Source organism: Notamacropus eugenii, chromosome 3 (genome assembly GCF_028372415.1).
Source record: "Notamacropus eugenii isolate mMacEug1 chromosome 3, mMacEug1.pri_v2, whole genome shotgun sequence".
NCBI lineage: Eukaryota > Metazoa > Chordata > Mammalia > Diprotodontia > Macropodidae > Notamacropus > Notamacropus eugenii.
This window is the reverse complement of record NC_092874.1, coordinates 62,708,648-62,726,086: the sequence shown is the minus strand read 5'-3', so window position 1 is coordinate 62,726,086 and position 17,439 is coordinate 62,708,648. Positions and strand designations below refer to the sequence as shown.

Genomic DNA, 17,439 nt, shown 5'->3' with positions numbered 1-17,439 from the left:
CTTTTAATAAAATGAATGACTTCCAGTCATTTCCTTCAGGAAAACTTGAATAGTTCTATTTTGAAATGCAAATGAAGAAATCTTGTGAAGTGTTTTTATTTTTTAGTATCATAAGACAATGTTACAAAAGTTGATCACATTCCATGCTATAATGATGACCTCATCAATACAGAAAAGCAAAAATATTAAATATATCCTCTATGTGATGTAATAAAATGGAAATAGCATAAATTCAAAGGGACAGGAGATTCATGAATGAAGGAAAGGCATTCTTTAAATGCCTAACCCTTGATTCAAGACTCAGGAGAGATGAAATTGAGGCTAGTCAACTATGATATAAAATGGAATATAAAAAAGTTACAAATAAGGTGTCAGTGAGAGTTCACTGGAAGAAAGGGTTTAATTTTGGATGAGAGGATGAGAAAAGACTTCATGAAATGTGGTATTTCATCTGGATTTAAATTATGGATGAGATTTCAATAGTTGGAGATGGTGATTAGGGATTTCCTGGCTTTGGGAATGGTAAAGCAAAATATCAAGGTAGCAAAACACAGAAGGTATTTGGGGAATGGTTACTAGCTTGGAATATAGTTTGTAATTATAAGTAATATAAAATAAGCTGGAAAGAAAAACTGGTACTCAACTGTGAAGCAGTTTTATTAATCTATCCAGATATGATCAGGCTTCAAGAACTCATTCATACTAACTTAACTCCAAAGAAACTGATCATCCAGTGTGTCATTTCATTTGTAATGAGAATAGTTGTATCAAAAAGACCAGCATTTTTTCTTCCTAGGAGTTCTTCTCATAGAAAGACCTACTTTGGAGCAGCTAGATGGCACAGGGAATAGAGCACTGGCCCCGGAGTCAAGAGGTCTTGAGTTCAGATTTAACCTCAGACACTTGACACTTACTAACTATGTGACCTTGGGCAAGTCACTTTACCCTAAATGCCTTGCCTTGCCCCCTCCAAAAAAACCAACAACTTAATAATAGATTGGTGGAACACAAAATCACAGTACGAATGAAATTGGGTTGTCTTAGATCATGTTTCACTTAAGATTCTTCACTGCAGGAAGTGATCTACTGAGGCAGCCTTAGTGATCATGTTCATGTTGGCTGGTCGGGGGACTCTGAACTTTCCTTTTTCTTTCAGCATTTCTTACCAGACAACAAGTTAGATTGTCAAACATAGATTAAGTGTGTGCCAGGCACTTTGCTAAGCACTGGGGATACAAAGAGAGGCAAAAACCAGTCCTTGCTTTCGAGGAGCACAGGGTCATTACACTTAGAAATGATTTTATAATTTTCAGTATTACAATTCATTTATACAAGTTACATTTTATTATAATCATTTTCCTCTTTAGGGAAGCACTCTAACTTATAAAACATCTCTTAAAGTCAGTTTCTTCTGCAGTTGATTAATGTGGTTCATTCTGTGCTGATTTGTATCAGCTTCAGTTTCAGAAGTTGACACTCCCTAGTTTGGGACCTTAATCTGGAGCTCCATACCCTGTTTGATTGAGGGGAGCACCTGAACCTAGAGGGTAAGAGATGGATAATGATGCAGCAAAGGAGAGTGAAAAAAGAGCACTTAGACTGATAAGAGGCAAAACAAGAGACATCAGTCACCAGAATCCAGAGAGAGAGTCTCTGGGACCAGAGAGTAGTCAGAAGTGCCAAATGCTGTAGAGGTGTCCAGTTGGATGAGAATTGAAAAAAACCCTTAGATTTGGCAGTTAGGAAATTATTGGCAATTTTGGAGCAAGCAGCTTTAGTTGAGTGATAAGATTGGAAGCCATATTGAAAGAAGGTGAGAAGGGAGTGAGAAAGGAAGTGGAGGTAATGAGGGAGATGACTTTTTCTAAGAATTTGGTTGTGAGGAGAGATTAGGATGACTGATACAGCCTGAGGTATTGGCAGGGCCAAACGAGTGTGTGTGTGTGTGTTTTTTAAGCTATAGGAGACGAAGTAGGCAACTTAGAATTACTCAGGCAAAGATAGGGAAAAATAAAGAATTCAAGGAAAGGGGGATAGTGATGGGGACAGTATGTCAGAGGGAACAGCAGGGCAAAGGATCCAGGCCTTGGTGAGAAGTGCTGCCTTCAAAGGAGAGATTAGAATCAAGGAGGAGAAATTATGGGATGTGATGTCAAGAAAGTTCATGATCTAGAGCAGGGAAGAAGACTTAGAGCGAACGTCCCTCTTTCCTCAGTACCGTGTGAGACAAGGTCCTGTACTAAGAAGCTGAGGAGAGTGGGGTCATGAAGAGTGGGAAAGAGAATCAGGGAGGGAAGAAATTGCTGCATTAAGATCAGATGACAGGAATGAATTTACAGGACTTCCTCTGGCTCCATTTAACTGCATTCAAGTAGAAACAGGAGGTAGGTAGTTGGAGTAATCTAGGTTTGGGCTTGATGAGGCCCAAGTGGGCAATGGATTCCTGAGCAGAGAACAGTGTGGTGTTGAACTGATTGTCTAAGAGTGCAGATTGGGAAGGGAGGAAAGGGAATCAGAGTAGAGGTGGTGGCCATCCCCTGTCCTCTGCAGCCCTCCACACACCCACCAAATGGATGCAGGTATGACCACGCCATTCGCCTGCTGCTCAAGAGCCTTCAATCTCTTTCAGTTTCTGAAAGCTCCAGGATAAAATTGCAAACAGCCCTTCACAATTTAGATTCTGTCTGGTTTTCCAGACCCATTACTCCCCTTGACATACCTCCCTATTGACATTTCTTCCCCTGCCTTTGCTTAGGCTTTCCTACCATGCTTGGAACGCTCTCTCTCCCTTCCCTTCATCTATTTGATCCCCTAGCTCTTTTCCAGGCAGAGCCCAGATACCACCTTCAGAATAGAGATCCTAGTTCCTCTGATATTTAACGTCCCCTGCATTACTTTGTACTCATTTTGTATGCGTCCTATGCATTACCCTGATGTGTATATGTTGTCTATTACCCATTTAATATGAAGGTATTGAAGGTAGAAGCTGCCCTGCTTTTGTCTTTGCTTTGTCAGCACATAACTGGAATCTCATATAATAAATGTTTGCTTGCTGGCTTGTATACCTCCAGAACATGGCAAAGGCCAGATGGCCACTTCGGCATATGCCACAGATGGGATTATCTGGTTGTGAGTTGTACAACATGGCCACTTAGGACCCTTCCAACTATGAAATTCTGTGACCTTTCCTGTTCACACATTACATGGCATTTTGGGGGGTAGCTCTCTTCCATACTTAATATAGTAGAATGGGTTTATGGTGGTTGTGTTATATCTACCACAGCTACACCGGGCAGGGGACTGTGTCTTAATTTAAAGTTTGCGTCTCTTCTAATACTGCTTCATGCTGTGGCATACTAGATGTTTAATAAACATTTCCTTCAATTGAAGTCAAAATATTTTAGACATTATGAAAGCCAAGACAAGTTTAGGGAGGGACCATCGCATTATTAACATGAAAAGAAAACAGTGACCAATGGAAGAGAGAGATTAGAATAATGATTAGTTAGAACACTGCTTATAAACAAGGATACTATAATCATTTTGGTTTTTCATTGTTTAAGGTACTAATTTTCTATTGTATATCTCCCCCCAGGATAGTCAAATAATTCTGTATAATTATACATTTATCATTTATAATTCTATGAATTTAGTTCAGAAGTTTTTTTGAGTTTTCTTTTTTGTGTGAATAAGAAATCTTGCTTCGCTTTTGGCTTGGGAACAGTTATTTCAGGGCCTCTCTTTGTTGCTCTGCTTAACTTCTGGTGCACCTCTTAAAGTGTAGCTTCACATTTCAGGAATTTAATTGTGCAATATAGTATACATACTTCAGCATTACAGCTCAAGATCAGAAACATTACTCATGTGCATGAAAACTGTGATCTTATTATTATAGGTGCTGTTGAATGGGCTACACAGTTGATATTTATAGTGTACAACTCTGCCTTAAACTCAATATAGCAACTTTAAATTAAAACAGAAAATTACAGGGTAGGTATTTACATCACAAAAGAGTCCTTCACTACACAAAAGGGTTTGCCATAGATTCCCATTAAATAATCAATTCTCATAAAGCACGCGGCGGCTTATGGTTTAAAATGTACAGAAAAGCAACTCATATACAACTATTGAGGACGTGGGTGTTACATGAAGTGAAGTGTATCTTTATGATGACTGAAAATATTTGAAAAAATTTTAAATAAGATCTTAATTATCATACCACCAAAACTGATTCCCTACTTTTTATTCCTCCATCACAACAAAATCATGAAAATATTCTTTTCTAAGCTATTACTTTTCTATAAATCCCAGAAAGCTGGTAATGAAAATAATGGTTTGGATTAGAAAGTTTGAGCGATTAATTATAGTGTTCCTTTAAGTATCTCCCTCCTCTCCTATTCCTCTCACATATTCAGTCGTAGAGCACAATTTTTAGTCAGATTGTTTTTTGACCTTTATATTAAATTAGTTTTAGAAACAGATTTTGATATTTTGAAGAAATATTCAGCCAAAAGAGAAATAAAAATATTCAGCTATAGAAGAAATAAAATTTAACAGCCAAATTTATTATCAGCTTTCCCAACTTGAGTACATCGCTAAACATAATTGAGTTTTTTCTGATTAAACTATAGCACCTTCTTGAAGATGTAGTTTTGAGCACCATCATGACAACATGTGTCTCTTATTTTTGTTGGGTAACCCAGCTTCAGCTGTATAAAATGACACAGTTTAATTTATCCAGCACACATATGAAAAGTTTAATTTTACTTCATAAACTGCCTTTGCTTGGAAGCCTTTGCCCGTCTAGTGTTAACTTTTGAAATATTATAAAATTATACTTATGCACAAGAAATACGTAAATGTATTCCTGTAATCTATGCTGTACAAGTTTGACTGTTGAAAACAACCTTCAGAATGAGGCAATATTCGATGCTATGTAAACATTCATAATGTTTATTTCATAGGCATACTTTTTTCTGTGGGATATTCAGATGGAGGGAGCTGTTTTGAGACAGTGACTTGAATGTAAATAATTTTAAAGAAATAGCATACGGCAAGGCCTTGAATTCAACAGTTGACCATCAGAATCAGAAATGAATGAAGACTTTCTCTGAAGGCACACAGATATATGAATTCTTAAGTTGTCTCTTTTTGATCTCTTAATTACTGAAAAAGATTTATTGGTTAATTTTAAGAAGGCAAGTGTTTGGAAAGTTTTGGCAAATACTGTCTTCTTGTAATGACTGTATGGTAATGAAAGAAGTTAAGAGGAGAGCCAAATTAGACTGAATGATTGTTCAGTCATGTGGGTCAGGCTCCTTGCATAGCCTGGTTGTTAGACTGATTGCTCAAATTACATTGCCTCAGGTCCTGCACTTGGTTGGCTGTCTTCTTAGATCTTAACAAGGTTCTGGGAATTTCTGTTTCTGACAAAGTTTGCTTTGTGTTTTTTTCCTTCATTTTTTCCCCTTCAGGATGCTTCATCTGCAGACATCAGAAAAGCATACCGTAAGCTTTCACTAACTTTACACCCAGACAAGAATAAAGATGAAAATGCAGAAACTCAGTTTAGACAAGTAAGTGACATATGCTGTTTACAACTACATGTTTTGTGGCAAGTAATAAAGTAAATCTATCTATATATATCTGTATATATATGTACATGTATGTATATGTGTGTGTGCGTGTGTGTATGTAAGTAAAATATGACTTACATTTAGAATATGTATTTCTGAAAATGAATATTTGGATAAGAGAAGGTATTTATCTTTTTATGCATTCCATGCCATGAAATGAATATATTTTTATAGCCTCTGTCATTCAGACAGGTCATCCATTGTCCGTTTGAAGGGATATAACTCTTATGATACTATCTTAGTATGCCAGGTTTTGCTTTAGAAAATACAAGGTGAAAAACAGCTATTTTTCACATTCAACATGCCACTTAAAGAAGGTACAACAGAGAATTTCTTTTAATATAAGTGTTTTCTGTTGTCCAAAGTGACACTCATAGTAGAGCCAAATGTAAACTTAGTCAAAGCTCTTCTCTCAATTCATATGTATGTGTAAGGAAATACTGCCTCTGTATGTGTAAGATAGCATCTTTGTTCTAACAAGTGATTTCTTATAGTTGGGAATATTTTTACCTTAAAGTAATGCTTCTGTTTTAGTTGGTGGCTATTTATGAAGTTTTAAAGGATGATGAACGAAGGCAGAGGTGAGTTTTTATTTTTACTTTTAAATTTAACTTTTTAAGTTCCATGTAGCTATTGTAAAAATAAGACCTTCTAAAATCCATTGCATCATGTACTATATACACTATGATGGTTCACAAGTTGGTCACTTATTTTCATTCCTACATAGAAATACACTATACTGGAAACAGCTTGCATTTGGAATGGAGTTCATTCATTCACCAAGTTATATCAATACATCATGTGTCATTAAGTTAGCAAGTCATGGCTTGATTACATAAGACTTTTAGTCACATGCCTCTTTGCCTTGGGAAATAAAATCCCCATATCTGCATTAAACAACTCTGTATTTTTGCCTGTATATTGGTAGTAATTCTCACTTGTTGCTTACGTGCATTCCCTCTAGAGACTTACCACTTAATATTTAGCATCTTGACATTCTGTTTTTCATGTTTTATTTCATCCATAAAATAGCAAGCCTAATCTCTCTACTTTATGTTGAAAAACAAACTTGTAGGTAAGATCTGCCAAAATCCGTTTTTTTTCTTTATTCTGGTTTTCTCATACTTGTCTGCCATTGCCACGTACATATATGTGCTGCCCGTAGCCACTATATTTCCTGGCTTGGGGGGTGTGGCTGAGAGGGAAGCAAGGCTAATTATTCAGATGACCAGACCCAGAGTAGCAGCTAGTATATAAGAATTTTTATCTGTCCTACTTTCAAAGGTGCTGATGTAGTTGTAAATGATACCTGGAACAGAGGGGAATACAGGAGAATTCTTTTACCTCTGTGTTTGTGGTATATGCCTTACCTTACACGGAAAATGGAATAAAATTGAATGTCACATGTGGCATTTTAATAGTTCACAGTTGGGTTTAAAAGGGTTGAGATTTTTAAATGCAGAAGTTAGAAGTTTGGAGTTATGGTATTAAAAACAACCCAACAATCTATAACTTTCACTGAAAGCATTAATATACCTAAAAGAAAGATAAAGTAATAAGTGCAAAAGTTCTCCATTTCTCTTTGAGTTTTTTCCCCTAGAAATGTGCTTTTTCCTAAGGTACAGAATTAATTAATTAGTTATTTATTTATTGCTAAAGAATTTATTAAAAATCATTTGAATACCTCGCTTTGTCAGTTTGTGGAACTAGGCTTCAGAATCTTCTCTTACAGACCTTTGCTTTATAAGGACTCCTGGCATTAGTCCATATGCCTTAGCAAAGATTCCTGTGATTTGAGGAATATTGAAAGAATCCTGGAAGTGGGTAGAAGAGTTGGGGTCATCTTGTATCTGTTTTGTAAATTAGTTTCTCCATACAAGCTCTCAAGTTTGTCTCATAGATCAAGAAAATTCTGATAGAATTTTATTCAGTTTTCTAACAGTATTTGTTCTAGATTTTTACCTTAAAAAACAACAACAATACTTTCTTTGGGAATTGCCATGACATTATCATTGAAGAAAATTAATGGAAAAAAATGTTTTATTATTGGTTAAGCAGTAAACTTTGTTGCACTTTTATTATGTTTTCACTTAATTCTTGATATTGCTGGTATCTTTTGAGGAAAATATTATTTACTCAGAAAGTGCTGCCTCCAAATTAGAGTCGAGTCTGCGGTTTCATACTCATCTACTCCGTCTTCTTTCAGGATTGGTTCCCGTTGCACTTGTATTAGAGTCTAGATTGAAAAATGGAACTGACAGTTACACAAACAGATGTAGTATTTATACCCCTGGAGGCTCAACTAACTCATTGGTAACTGGTTTTCCTTGAGGCAAAAGTCTTAACTAATCAGGCTGAGAATCACTCCTTGAAAGCCACGTGCCTGAGGACTGGTGACCTGTGAATGTCTGAGTGTGCAGGAGAGACCTACCTCCCCAGAAATTTACCTAAAGCTTGGAATTGCTTGTAAACAAAGTTGCAGTCAGTTTTACATTTTAAAAGATTGCTTTCTGATATTATAATTATTTCATTGTTAGAAGCATTCTTTAGCAATAAGTGATGGAAAATGTTGTGTTCCTAGGAGAAAAAAAGCAACTTTAGAGAGTATATTTTGGGCAATCTTCACATTTCATTTTTCTTAGATATAATTGTATTTTCCAAAGAAGTTAGAAGCATAGTGGAGTGTTTTTTTTAATTCAAGGAAGGAATAGCAGTGAACTAAATAAAAATTTTTTAAATTATTTTTAGACCATAACTACCAAAAGAAAATCATAGTTTTCATATTAATTTGATAAAGCTTTCTATATTTCACTTATTGACCAGCCTTTCTGAAATTCTTGGCTAAGTTATATACAGATGAATTGGTGAGCTTCAACTTTTACCTGTTCCATGATATAAAATTATGTTTGAAATAATCACCCACCACCAGGGACGAAAGTTACATGAGTACTAGTTTGTGAACATGAATATATATGTACATATATACATACATGTATATATACACCTTTATATGAAATCTATTAGATTTTTAAATAAGTATTTATTTGCTATCATCATGATAGTTAAGGTTGTTAATTTGTTCTTTAATCCCTTTATTTTAGTGCACGATATTTGTGATAATTGACTACTTTTCTACTTGCTAAAAAAAGAGAGTTATGATTTTAAAAAGTGAAAATCATGATAATCTGGTAACTTTTTGTGAATCCTATTATCTCATTCATGTAAATTTGATTATAGGAAGTGTTTAGTAGTTAAAATAGACATTCTTGTGAAAATAACTAGTCTCTAAGTACATTTCTTTAGTTAGGAAGTATAATAAATATACGATATGGAAAATATAAACTCCTTTACCACAGTCACATCAAACATCTTCTTCATTAGCTTTTTTTAAAAGAAGCAAATAAGCCTTTTGTGAATTTGAATTTTAAAATTAGATGTTATTAATTACTTTGGGTATGTTAATTGTCCTTCATACTTCAAATGAAATAGATTTTACCCATCTTTCAAAAAGTGAATTTCTTAAAGAATTTTTTTTATTTTTAAATTAAATTATTTTTAAATTAAAACTGAGAAGTTTTAAGTCATTGTTAGGATTGTTTCAGAAGTTAGATAAAAATTGTTAGAATTTAAAATTAAATTATTCCACAAGTATATAGACCTTTTAATTAGATAAATATTTTTTCTTTTTGGTTGTCAAATTACTATTACATATTTCAAACATTATACTAATGTAGAACTATATATTATTGATGCCAAAAGCTTTTTTTTTTTATAACTTAGATTTGCTTTGTAGTGGTTTCTGTGTCACAATAGTACTGTTTCATGGAGTCATGATTAGTTTTTTTTTAAATCTTTAATCATGGCACCTGTTCTCATTGGATGTATTCTATTGCCTGATATTTGTCATGTAAATTTTAGGAAAAGCAAACAAATGTAAAAATCATTACCCTATATACTTTATACATGCATTTGAACAATCAACATTCTTTAAGATAATTTATCTCAAAGTAACTTAGATAAGTATTTTAAGAAAGAAAATCTCAAGAGATTTACTCATGAATATTTTCTTGAATATAGTTTTTATGACTTTAGTTTCTAACAATAGTTGGCTTCTCTATTTAAACAATGCAGTGAACAAATTACGTTATTGGTATAATATTCTAATAATTCTAAAATTAGAGCCTAATATAGTGACATTTCAAATTTGGCATCATGTCACCAAGACATTTTTTTCTTCCTAAATAAGTTAAGGAACATTGGCCTGAGCCAGTTTGGGGAAAGATTCCATTATTTTTTTTTCAGTGCTTTATAATGAAAGCAGTGATTTATCTTTTTACCAACATATATTCTAAAAAGTAGCCTATAATAGAAACTATCTTCCCTTTAAAATGGCCAGTCGTGTGAGCCATAATGTTCATTGATAGTAAAATCAATAGAGCATTGATTCTAAGACTTAATCCATACAGGCTGTTGTACAGAGAGGCAGAGGTAGCCTAGTAAATACCTAGTACTGTTTAGTGTGTTTAATGCATTAGATTCTGATATCTGAAATTTAGTTGTGCACTAAATGGGGATTTACATACGGTGAAGACAGATAAATATTGTTAGTATGTATTGTAATGTGATATATGATAAAAATATTTATCTGCATATGCTTAGGAATCTTACCAGCGTTGTTTTTCTTCAAGCATATTTTAAAATACTATATTAGCTTTAAAAAAAACTGTAATAAATTTTTTTCTAAAATTGATGGTTTTTTCTTTTATCTTAACTTATTGCATATGGGACTTACTGATCATGGTTTTGTATTTTTCCAGATTTTCTACCAATCAACAAGTATAGTCTAGAATGTCTATTTAGATTAAACACAAGATGTAACACTTTCTTGGGCTTCATTCAAATGAAGTTTTTGTTGATATCTTTTTACCAATCCATTGGTCTCTGAAGTTTCTTCTGTGTTAAGGTGGATATATTATCACAAGATTTTAAAGTGAATCATTTACATGAAAAAGTAAATCTTGTATGTGTAGGACTTATATAAGATTGCACGCCCTCTTGGGGAGGGAGTGGGGAAGGAGAGGGAGAAAATCTAAGATTTATGTAAGTGATTGTAGAAAACTGAAAACAAATAAATTAATTTTTAAAAAAGAAAAAGTAAATCTTGTAATAAAATTTATGCTTCCTAATGTTATTTTTAAGTATTGCTGAAAATGTTGACATCAGCAAATTCTCTATAATCGGGCTAGTACACAACTGCATTTTAATTTGCTAGACTCTTGTGCATTAAACAATTTGTCTGGTTAAAAACTCTAGTACTAATTAATGTCTTTTGCTTTGAACAGTGGTCATTCTGATGCGACAGTGTTATTAATAATCTAGATTTGTCTAAAAGTCAAATTTTCTAGATTTGTTAAAATATATTTTGCATGTACAATTATTGGTTTTCTACTAAAAAGCAGAAGTTTGCCTGTAATAAATCTTGTGGGTTTTATTTTTTTAGCACATCTCCAAGGTATCAATTTAATAACTATCAAAGTAGCTACTGCAGTTGTTGCATTTAAATTGATTTACATGTCAAGACTGGCAGTTTAGCAGCTGCGCTATTATTCCTAGATCGGTCAATTTACTTGAGAAAAACCTACTACTGAGTTCTACTGACCTGCCTGACAATATAGGCCCTATTTCTATTCCTGTAATTAGGCCTGCGACTAACTCAGAATATTTTTAATTAAAATATTTTGGTCAATGTGTTGCACCAAATTAGGCCTTTCAGTGCAGATTTAATTCTGGAAATGGTGTGATTAGAATATTTAATGAGTTGTGTTCAATTAAGATTAACAGGTTGTGTATCTTGAACATACAGTATTCGAATGTGACTATTTTGAGTTTTACATTTTAGATGTTTCTCTTTTTTTTATTTTAGAAGTATTTGTTCAGCAATTTAAATTTAAAAGAACTGAAATCATTAAAGTAAAAATCTACCATGTAAGACCGAAGCAAGAAAGTTTCATTTATTGCATATAAAAGGAGTCTTTCCTGTTGTTTGTACTTCCAGAAAAAGAACAACCTTTAAATATATTTTTAAAAAATATATAATTTTATTAAAAGAGCATAAATGAAAATTTACCATTTTTTTACAGCCAAGAATTTTTAATTTTCCTAAAGGAATTTAAGTTATCTATCATTGTAAGCAATCACTTGTCTAATTAAAAGGATTTTTAAAATAATATCTTGAAATGTTATACATGTTATTCATGTAGAAATAAAAATACTTAAGAGGAGAAAAATAATAGCCATTTTATAGTGGGTTTACAACTTTGATAAATGATTCATGATCATAAATAGAACTCTTGTTTTTTCCCAAGAAAATTCATCCTTTCGTTGCTTTCTTTTATAGTATATTCTTTCCCACTGACTGTGATAGACAGGTAGAACATACGGTTCATTTAGTGCAGGTGTCATTCCATGAGTCCATCATTTGGGGGTGCTATAGGAGCAGAAGACTTGAGCCCTTTTTTTATAGCCAGAGTTTAAATCCCTGGCATGTTGTGGGTGTGAAGCTCTGACTGTTGTCTAACTGAAGTAAGGAACATAACGTTGGTTTTCCACCTCTCGGTCATGTGTATAGATTTTGGAGTCATTCTTAACCCCTTTTAAATGCTCGGACAGTTGATGGTTTGTTTATGTTGGTGTTGTTTTAATTTGGAACTCCTGGTGAAAGCCTCTTCTATTTGCTACTGTAGGTATGATGATATTCTGGTCAATGGGCTACCCGATTGGAGACAGCCTGTGTTCTACTACAGGCGGGTGAGAAAAATGAGCAATGCTGAGCTGGCCCTGCTCTTGTTCATTATTCTCACAGTGGGCCATTATGCTGTGGTTTGGTCCATCTACCTGGAAAAACAGCTGGTAAGGGTTGATAATAAATCAGATGATCTATCAGCTTTTATGGATGTGTATATATACGTGTGTTTATATGTGTGTGTGTGTGTACATGTCTGTGAACAGCATTTCAGAAAGTGTGTTGCTAATGCTTGAGTATGTAAACATATGCATATATGAAATATACATATATTCTAAATATGTTTTTATTTTCAAAATTCATTACACTGTTTGGTATCTTCCAGAATTAATAATTTAAGAAGAAATCTTGTGTTCCTTATAATTAAGAATAATAATTTCAAAATAATATTTTGCATTTTAAATGATAGTTATAGATTTGCTGTTCACCAGAATTCATTCACCAGAACATCTTGAAATATGGCTCATTAGAAGATAGAAAGGATGTCTTGTTTTAATTTATTTGTTTTTTTTAACTAAATAAATCACAAATTTGATTTAAATATAATTTAACAACTTCCAGAGCCTATTTGGTATAAAGTCAAAAGCAGGGTACTAATGTCCTCCCTCTTTAGTCTGGAATCCTTCTATCTAGTTATATTCGTCTATGGATTTTTATTTGTATGCTAGAAAATAATAAAATATAGTTTAAATAGTATTCATGCATTAGCATTTGTTTACTCCTTGTTGAAGCGACATTATTAAAGTTGATGAATGAGAAAAGACAAGTTGAATGCTTTTTCTTCTTAGAAAACTTTGATTGCTATGGAGATACACATGACTGACAGAGGTGGACTTCATGTGTGTTTAAGGACTGGATACCATGGCAACAGTTATTGTTAAAGAGAGATGATTTTACTTAATCATGTAGGACCCTACATACATTTGCATAAACGCTACTCTGTAATGTTTACCCTTCACAGAAGAGTCCCAGTAACATTCAGAGAGTCCATGTTAATGATAACCTGTAACCATAATTCTTTATATGTTAAGGATGAACTGCTTAGCAGAAAAAAGAGAGAGAAGAAGAAAAAGGCAGGAAACAAGAGTGCCGATGAAGGGAAACTTACTGCTCTAGAAAAACATGAAAGGTGGGAGCCTGCATAAATGCTTGATGATTTCAAAGTATGTCTTTGATATGTTACACAACTTCCGTTTTAAAAGAAACTGCCCATAATGTTTTAAAGTGTTCAGCCGCTTGATAATAAGTACTTGTGTTTGTATACCTAAAGACAGCCTGTTCAGCCTTTGAAGAGCTCTAGCTTTGTTTATAGAGAGGTGATGGTCAGTAAAATGTTACAAGTATATGTCTGTTTTACATTTGTGAGTGAGGTTAATATGTAAAACTCCAGGAGCATGCTAGGACTTGAAGAAAAGTTTCTTCACGAATTGTTTAAAAGATAGTTTCTGTTCTTAAGAGAGGTGTGCTATGTATCTTTTGTTTTTCTTGGATGGAAGACTAATTATTTTTCTGTTTGATGGTGAAACTGACAAAGGTTTTATCTTGATGTTAAGCCAGATTTATATTTAACAAACTCTAGAAATAGAGCCTTAGTCATTGCTGTTCAGTTCTGAAGCGACATAGGGAGAAAGTGACATTCGGTAAATTCTAAAAGATACCACCATTTCTTCTATTGATTCATAGAAAGAAATAAAGGGTTTAAATAGTTCGCCCAGCAGGGGCATGAACTGGATCAATGTGGAATGGAGATCAGAGTCTGTTCTGCTTGTCTTCTATTCTGATGACATCAGTGAGTAATGCTTCAGTGAACTGCAAATGACATTAATTTTTATGTATTGGTTTCTTTATGCTACAGTCTTCATATCTGGTTGTCAGCACTTGTGAACATTTTGGTGATGCTTAGTCTTTTTTAGCTGAAGTATTCATAAGGTTTAAGAATTCATTTTATAGAAGTGATGAAAAGCCCAGGTTAGAGTGAAGGTTTTTGTTCTTTTTCTTCATAAAACGATTGGAGGCTACCTGCCTTAAAACCTCAGGCCTGGATTAACTTACTTGCTCTATTTATTGTATTTGCTTCATTTACTATATTTCATATCAAAAATCAAGTTAATGTCTTTAAAATGTTTTATTTTATTATGGGTCATAACACATTTTAAGGAAGGATTCATACTGTTGTTTCCATGTTGTTTGTATTCAGGGAAAACTTGATCTTTTACTAAAACATTCCCTTTACCTACTGGTTCTCTTGGCTTTACAATTTTTAAAAGAAAACTTTATTTACTTTAGATTGCTAATAAAACCACAGTGGCATGACTTGCTCCCGTGCAAGTTGGGAATTTGGTTCTGCCTGACTTTAAAAGCCCTGCCTCAACTAATACAGGTAAAAGTCACCTTTCTTTCTCTATTCCTTATAAATATTTAATTTTTTCATTTTAATTATCAGTAAAAGATGTGCTTGTTTTTTATTGAATCTTCTATATACATTCCTAATTAAAAGCTGACTGTTATTTATATGTAACTTCTATGTGGTTTTGTTGTATTTTTAATTTTTTTTTCAAATTTTCATTATACCTTAAAATTAAAAAGAATTTCTATGTGTATGAATAGAAAATACATGCAAAGAAAATTATAATTATCACATAGTATATAATTTAAAGAATATACTCAGTAAAAAAGAGCAAGGTTGAAAGTTTGTTACCAATTATTTAGTGATTAAGACTTTAGTTTCACATTATAAATATTTTGCTCATTTATCTGTACAATTCTGCTTTCTGTTGTTTTTATTATAAGATATAAATTTAATAGGAAATGGGAAAATAGCATGAGTGTTTTTTCAGGTGAGTGAGAGCCATTTTTATCTTCCTTTAAAAGTAACTTAAGTTCAGATGCTTCTGGAACTGCTAACTTGTTGATGAACCAACAGAAAGCCTTTCTTTTACAGAGGTGGTCTTATAAGAATCTGCCACAAAATTTAATGTTTTTGCCATCTCAAATCAATGCTGAATTTGTATATTTTTATATGTGCCACAAAATTTAATGTTTTTGCCTTCTCAAATCAATGCTGAATTTGTGTATTGCATATGTATGTGTGTTTGAGCAATATTGGTCTCTTAGGCTAAGCCTGTAGAAGTTTTGAGGTTGGCCACTTTTATAAATTTCCTCAGAAAATGTTTCTTATCAGAAAATCATATTCATATTTGCTAATTAAGTAAGCTAATGTCCACCTGATGCCGATATGCCTCCTCGATATTCACATTTCAAAGATGTTCTCTATATGTAATTATCCAAGGAAACTGGTGACTTTTATGACTTCTTACACTCCTTTCTTCCTCTACTTTTCACCAAAATTTCCTAGTTGAGAAAATAGAACTTAAAATGTTTGACAAGTTTCTAGGTTGGTAGTTGTTCTTTACCATTGTCTGCCATTCATCCACATAGCTAGTATTGTCTTAGGATGAATTAGAATTAGTGGGAAAAATGGGAATTATTTTGTAGTTAATTATTTTAAGTTTCTTAGTTTTTAAAAATTTATTTATGGGAAAACATTTTATAGCAATACCTAAAAAGGTGAATTAATAGGAAGGGAGAATGTATTCATGAAAGAGGGAAAACAAAGAATTTAAGGTCAGCTCTTATGTTGTACATCTAAATAATTTTTGTCAGTTTAAGATCTAGACAGTAGACAGTAGCAGAGTATAAACAGTATAATCCATAAGGAGATACATAAATAGAAAGTCACAAAGGACAATTCTAATACCTTCTTTATGATCTTTACTTTTAAGTAATTTGAAATTAAATCCAATTTGTAGAATTTACATACTGCCTGGTTAACACTGAGGAAGATACAACCAAATGCTACAGAGTAATTAACCCAGATGAAACTAATACATCATGTAGGTTTGGATTTGCAATTCATTATTTTAAGATTGTCTCTCAGTGGTAACTAAAACCACATGCCAGGAACTGTTGTGCTTTGCCATAAACAAAAGTTAGGGGGGGTATCTGTAAAGTATGAATTTAGATGCTACGTGTAAAATGCCTTATGGCAATGACTTGTTTTTCTCCTTTCAGTAGTCATGTTTTCTTGGACTTTAAAGGTTTCTCTGATCTTCAAAGTTTTGTCCTTTTTTATGTTTGTTTCGTATTCAGATTTTGGAATACATGCAATGGGTCACTAAAACCTTGTAAACATAGTTTTTATTTCTAAGCATTTTTTCCTTTAATTGACACCTAAGGAAACTTTGAATTTGCTTTCAATTAAGTTTTGGGTTTACCAGACTTTGATTATTTAATTCATTATTTGGAAACTAAATTCCTATTTCTGATATTCATCACACAACAACATAGGTGGCATGGTAACAATTTCATAGCTTAAAACTGCGCTAAGATTTTGGGCCATCCTCTAGTAATAAACAAACATTTTAACCTGATTGATGTAGAACTGGTAAAAAGAAACAGGAAGCTGAACAGTTGTAACTTCGCCTAAATTTTACTTTTTTTCTTCAGTCTAAAGTAAACTCCAATTTTTCCTTCAATTTTTCTTTAGTTCTAAAAAGAGAGTATTGGGAATGCATGTGCCTTACCTGCTTTGTAAGAATGCTTTATCTAATTCTCTTGTAAAATCTGCTTTAATTAAAAATCAGATGAGAGTAAAATGAGGTAATATATAAAATTCTTTGAAGGGAGGAGTCACATGGATGAAGCTGTGTCTCATTATTTATTGATATTCCTCTATGCAAATTCATAGTCATTGGTTCAGAAGCAAACTCCAAGCTAGAAATAACCATTTCAGAGCCAGACAGTAACTGTCCCCTGTAGCCAATCCTTTTCATCCTAGTTCTACCCCCAGCAAATTAATACAGATATTTAGTCCCTTCTGTTCTCATCTTTTACCCTTGCCACCGGATTGCTAATAGTAATGGCATCAATTCTGACTATAGTTCAAGATATCCACATTCTATGATTACCAGTAACCACCACTAATACCTCACATAGACAGAA

The 17,439-nt window shown here is 33.2% G+C and overlaps 1 protein-coding gene across 1 annotated transcript in view; it reads left to right on the top strand.

The window, feature by feature from the left end:
* DNAJC1 (DnaJ heat shock protein family (Hsp40) member C1) overlaps nucleotides 1-17,439 on the top strand; it is a 258,434-nt gene that overhangs the window by 91,244 nt on the left and 149,751 nt on the right. Inside the window, exons 2-6 of the mRNA XM_072651691.1 lie at nucleotides 5,475-5,576; nucleotides 6,171-6,217; nucleotides 12,380-12,545; nucleotides 13,470-13,567; nucleotides 14,725-14,818. Of these exons, the coding sequence (XP_072507792.1) occupies nucleotides 5,475-5,576; nucleotides 6,171-6,217; nucleotides 12,380-12,545; nucleotides 13,470-13,567; nucleotides 14,725-14,818 (507 nt within the window). The remainder of the gene's footprint in view (nucleotides 1-5,474; nucleotides 5,577-6,170; nucleotides 6,218-12,379; nucleotides 12,546-13,469; nucleotides 13,568-14,724; nucleotides 14,819-17,439) is intronic.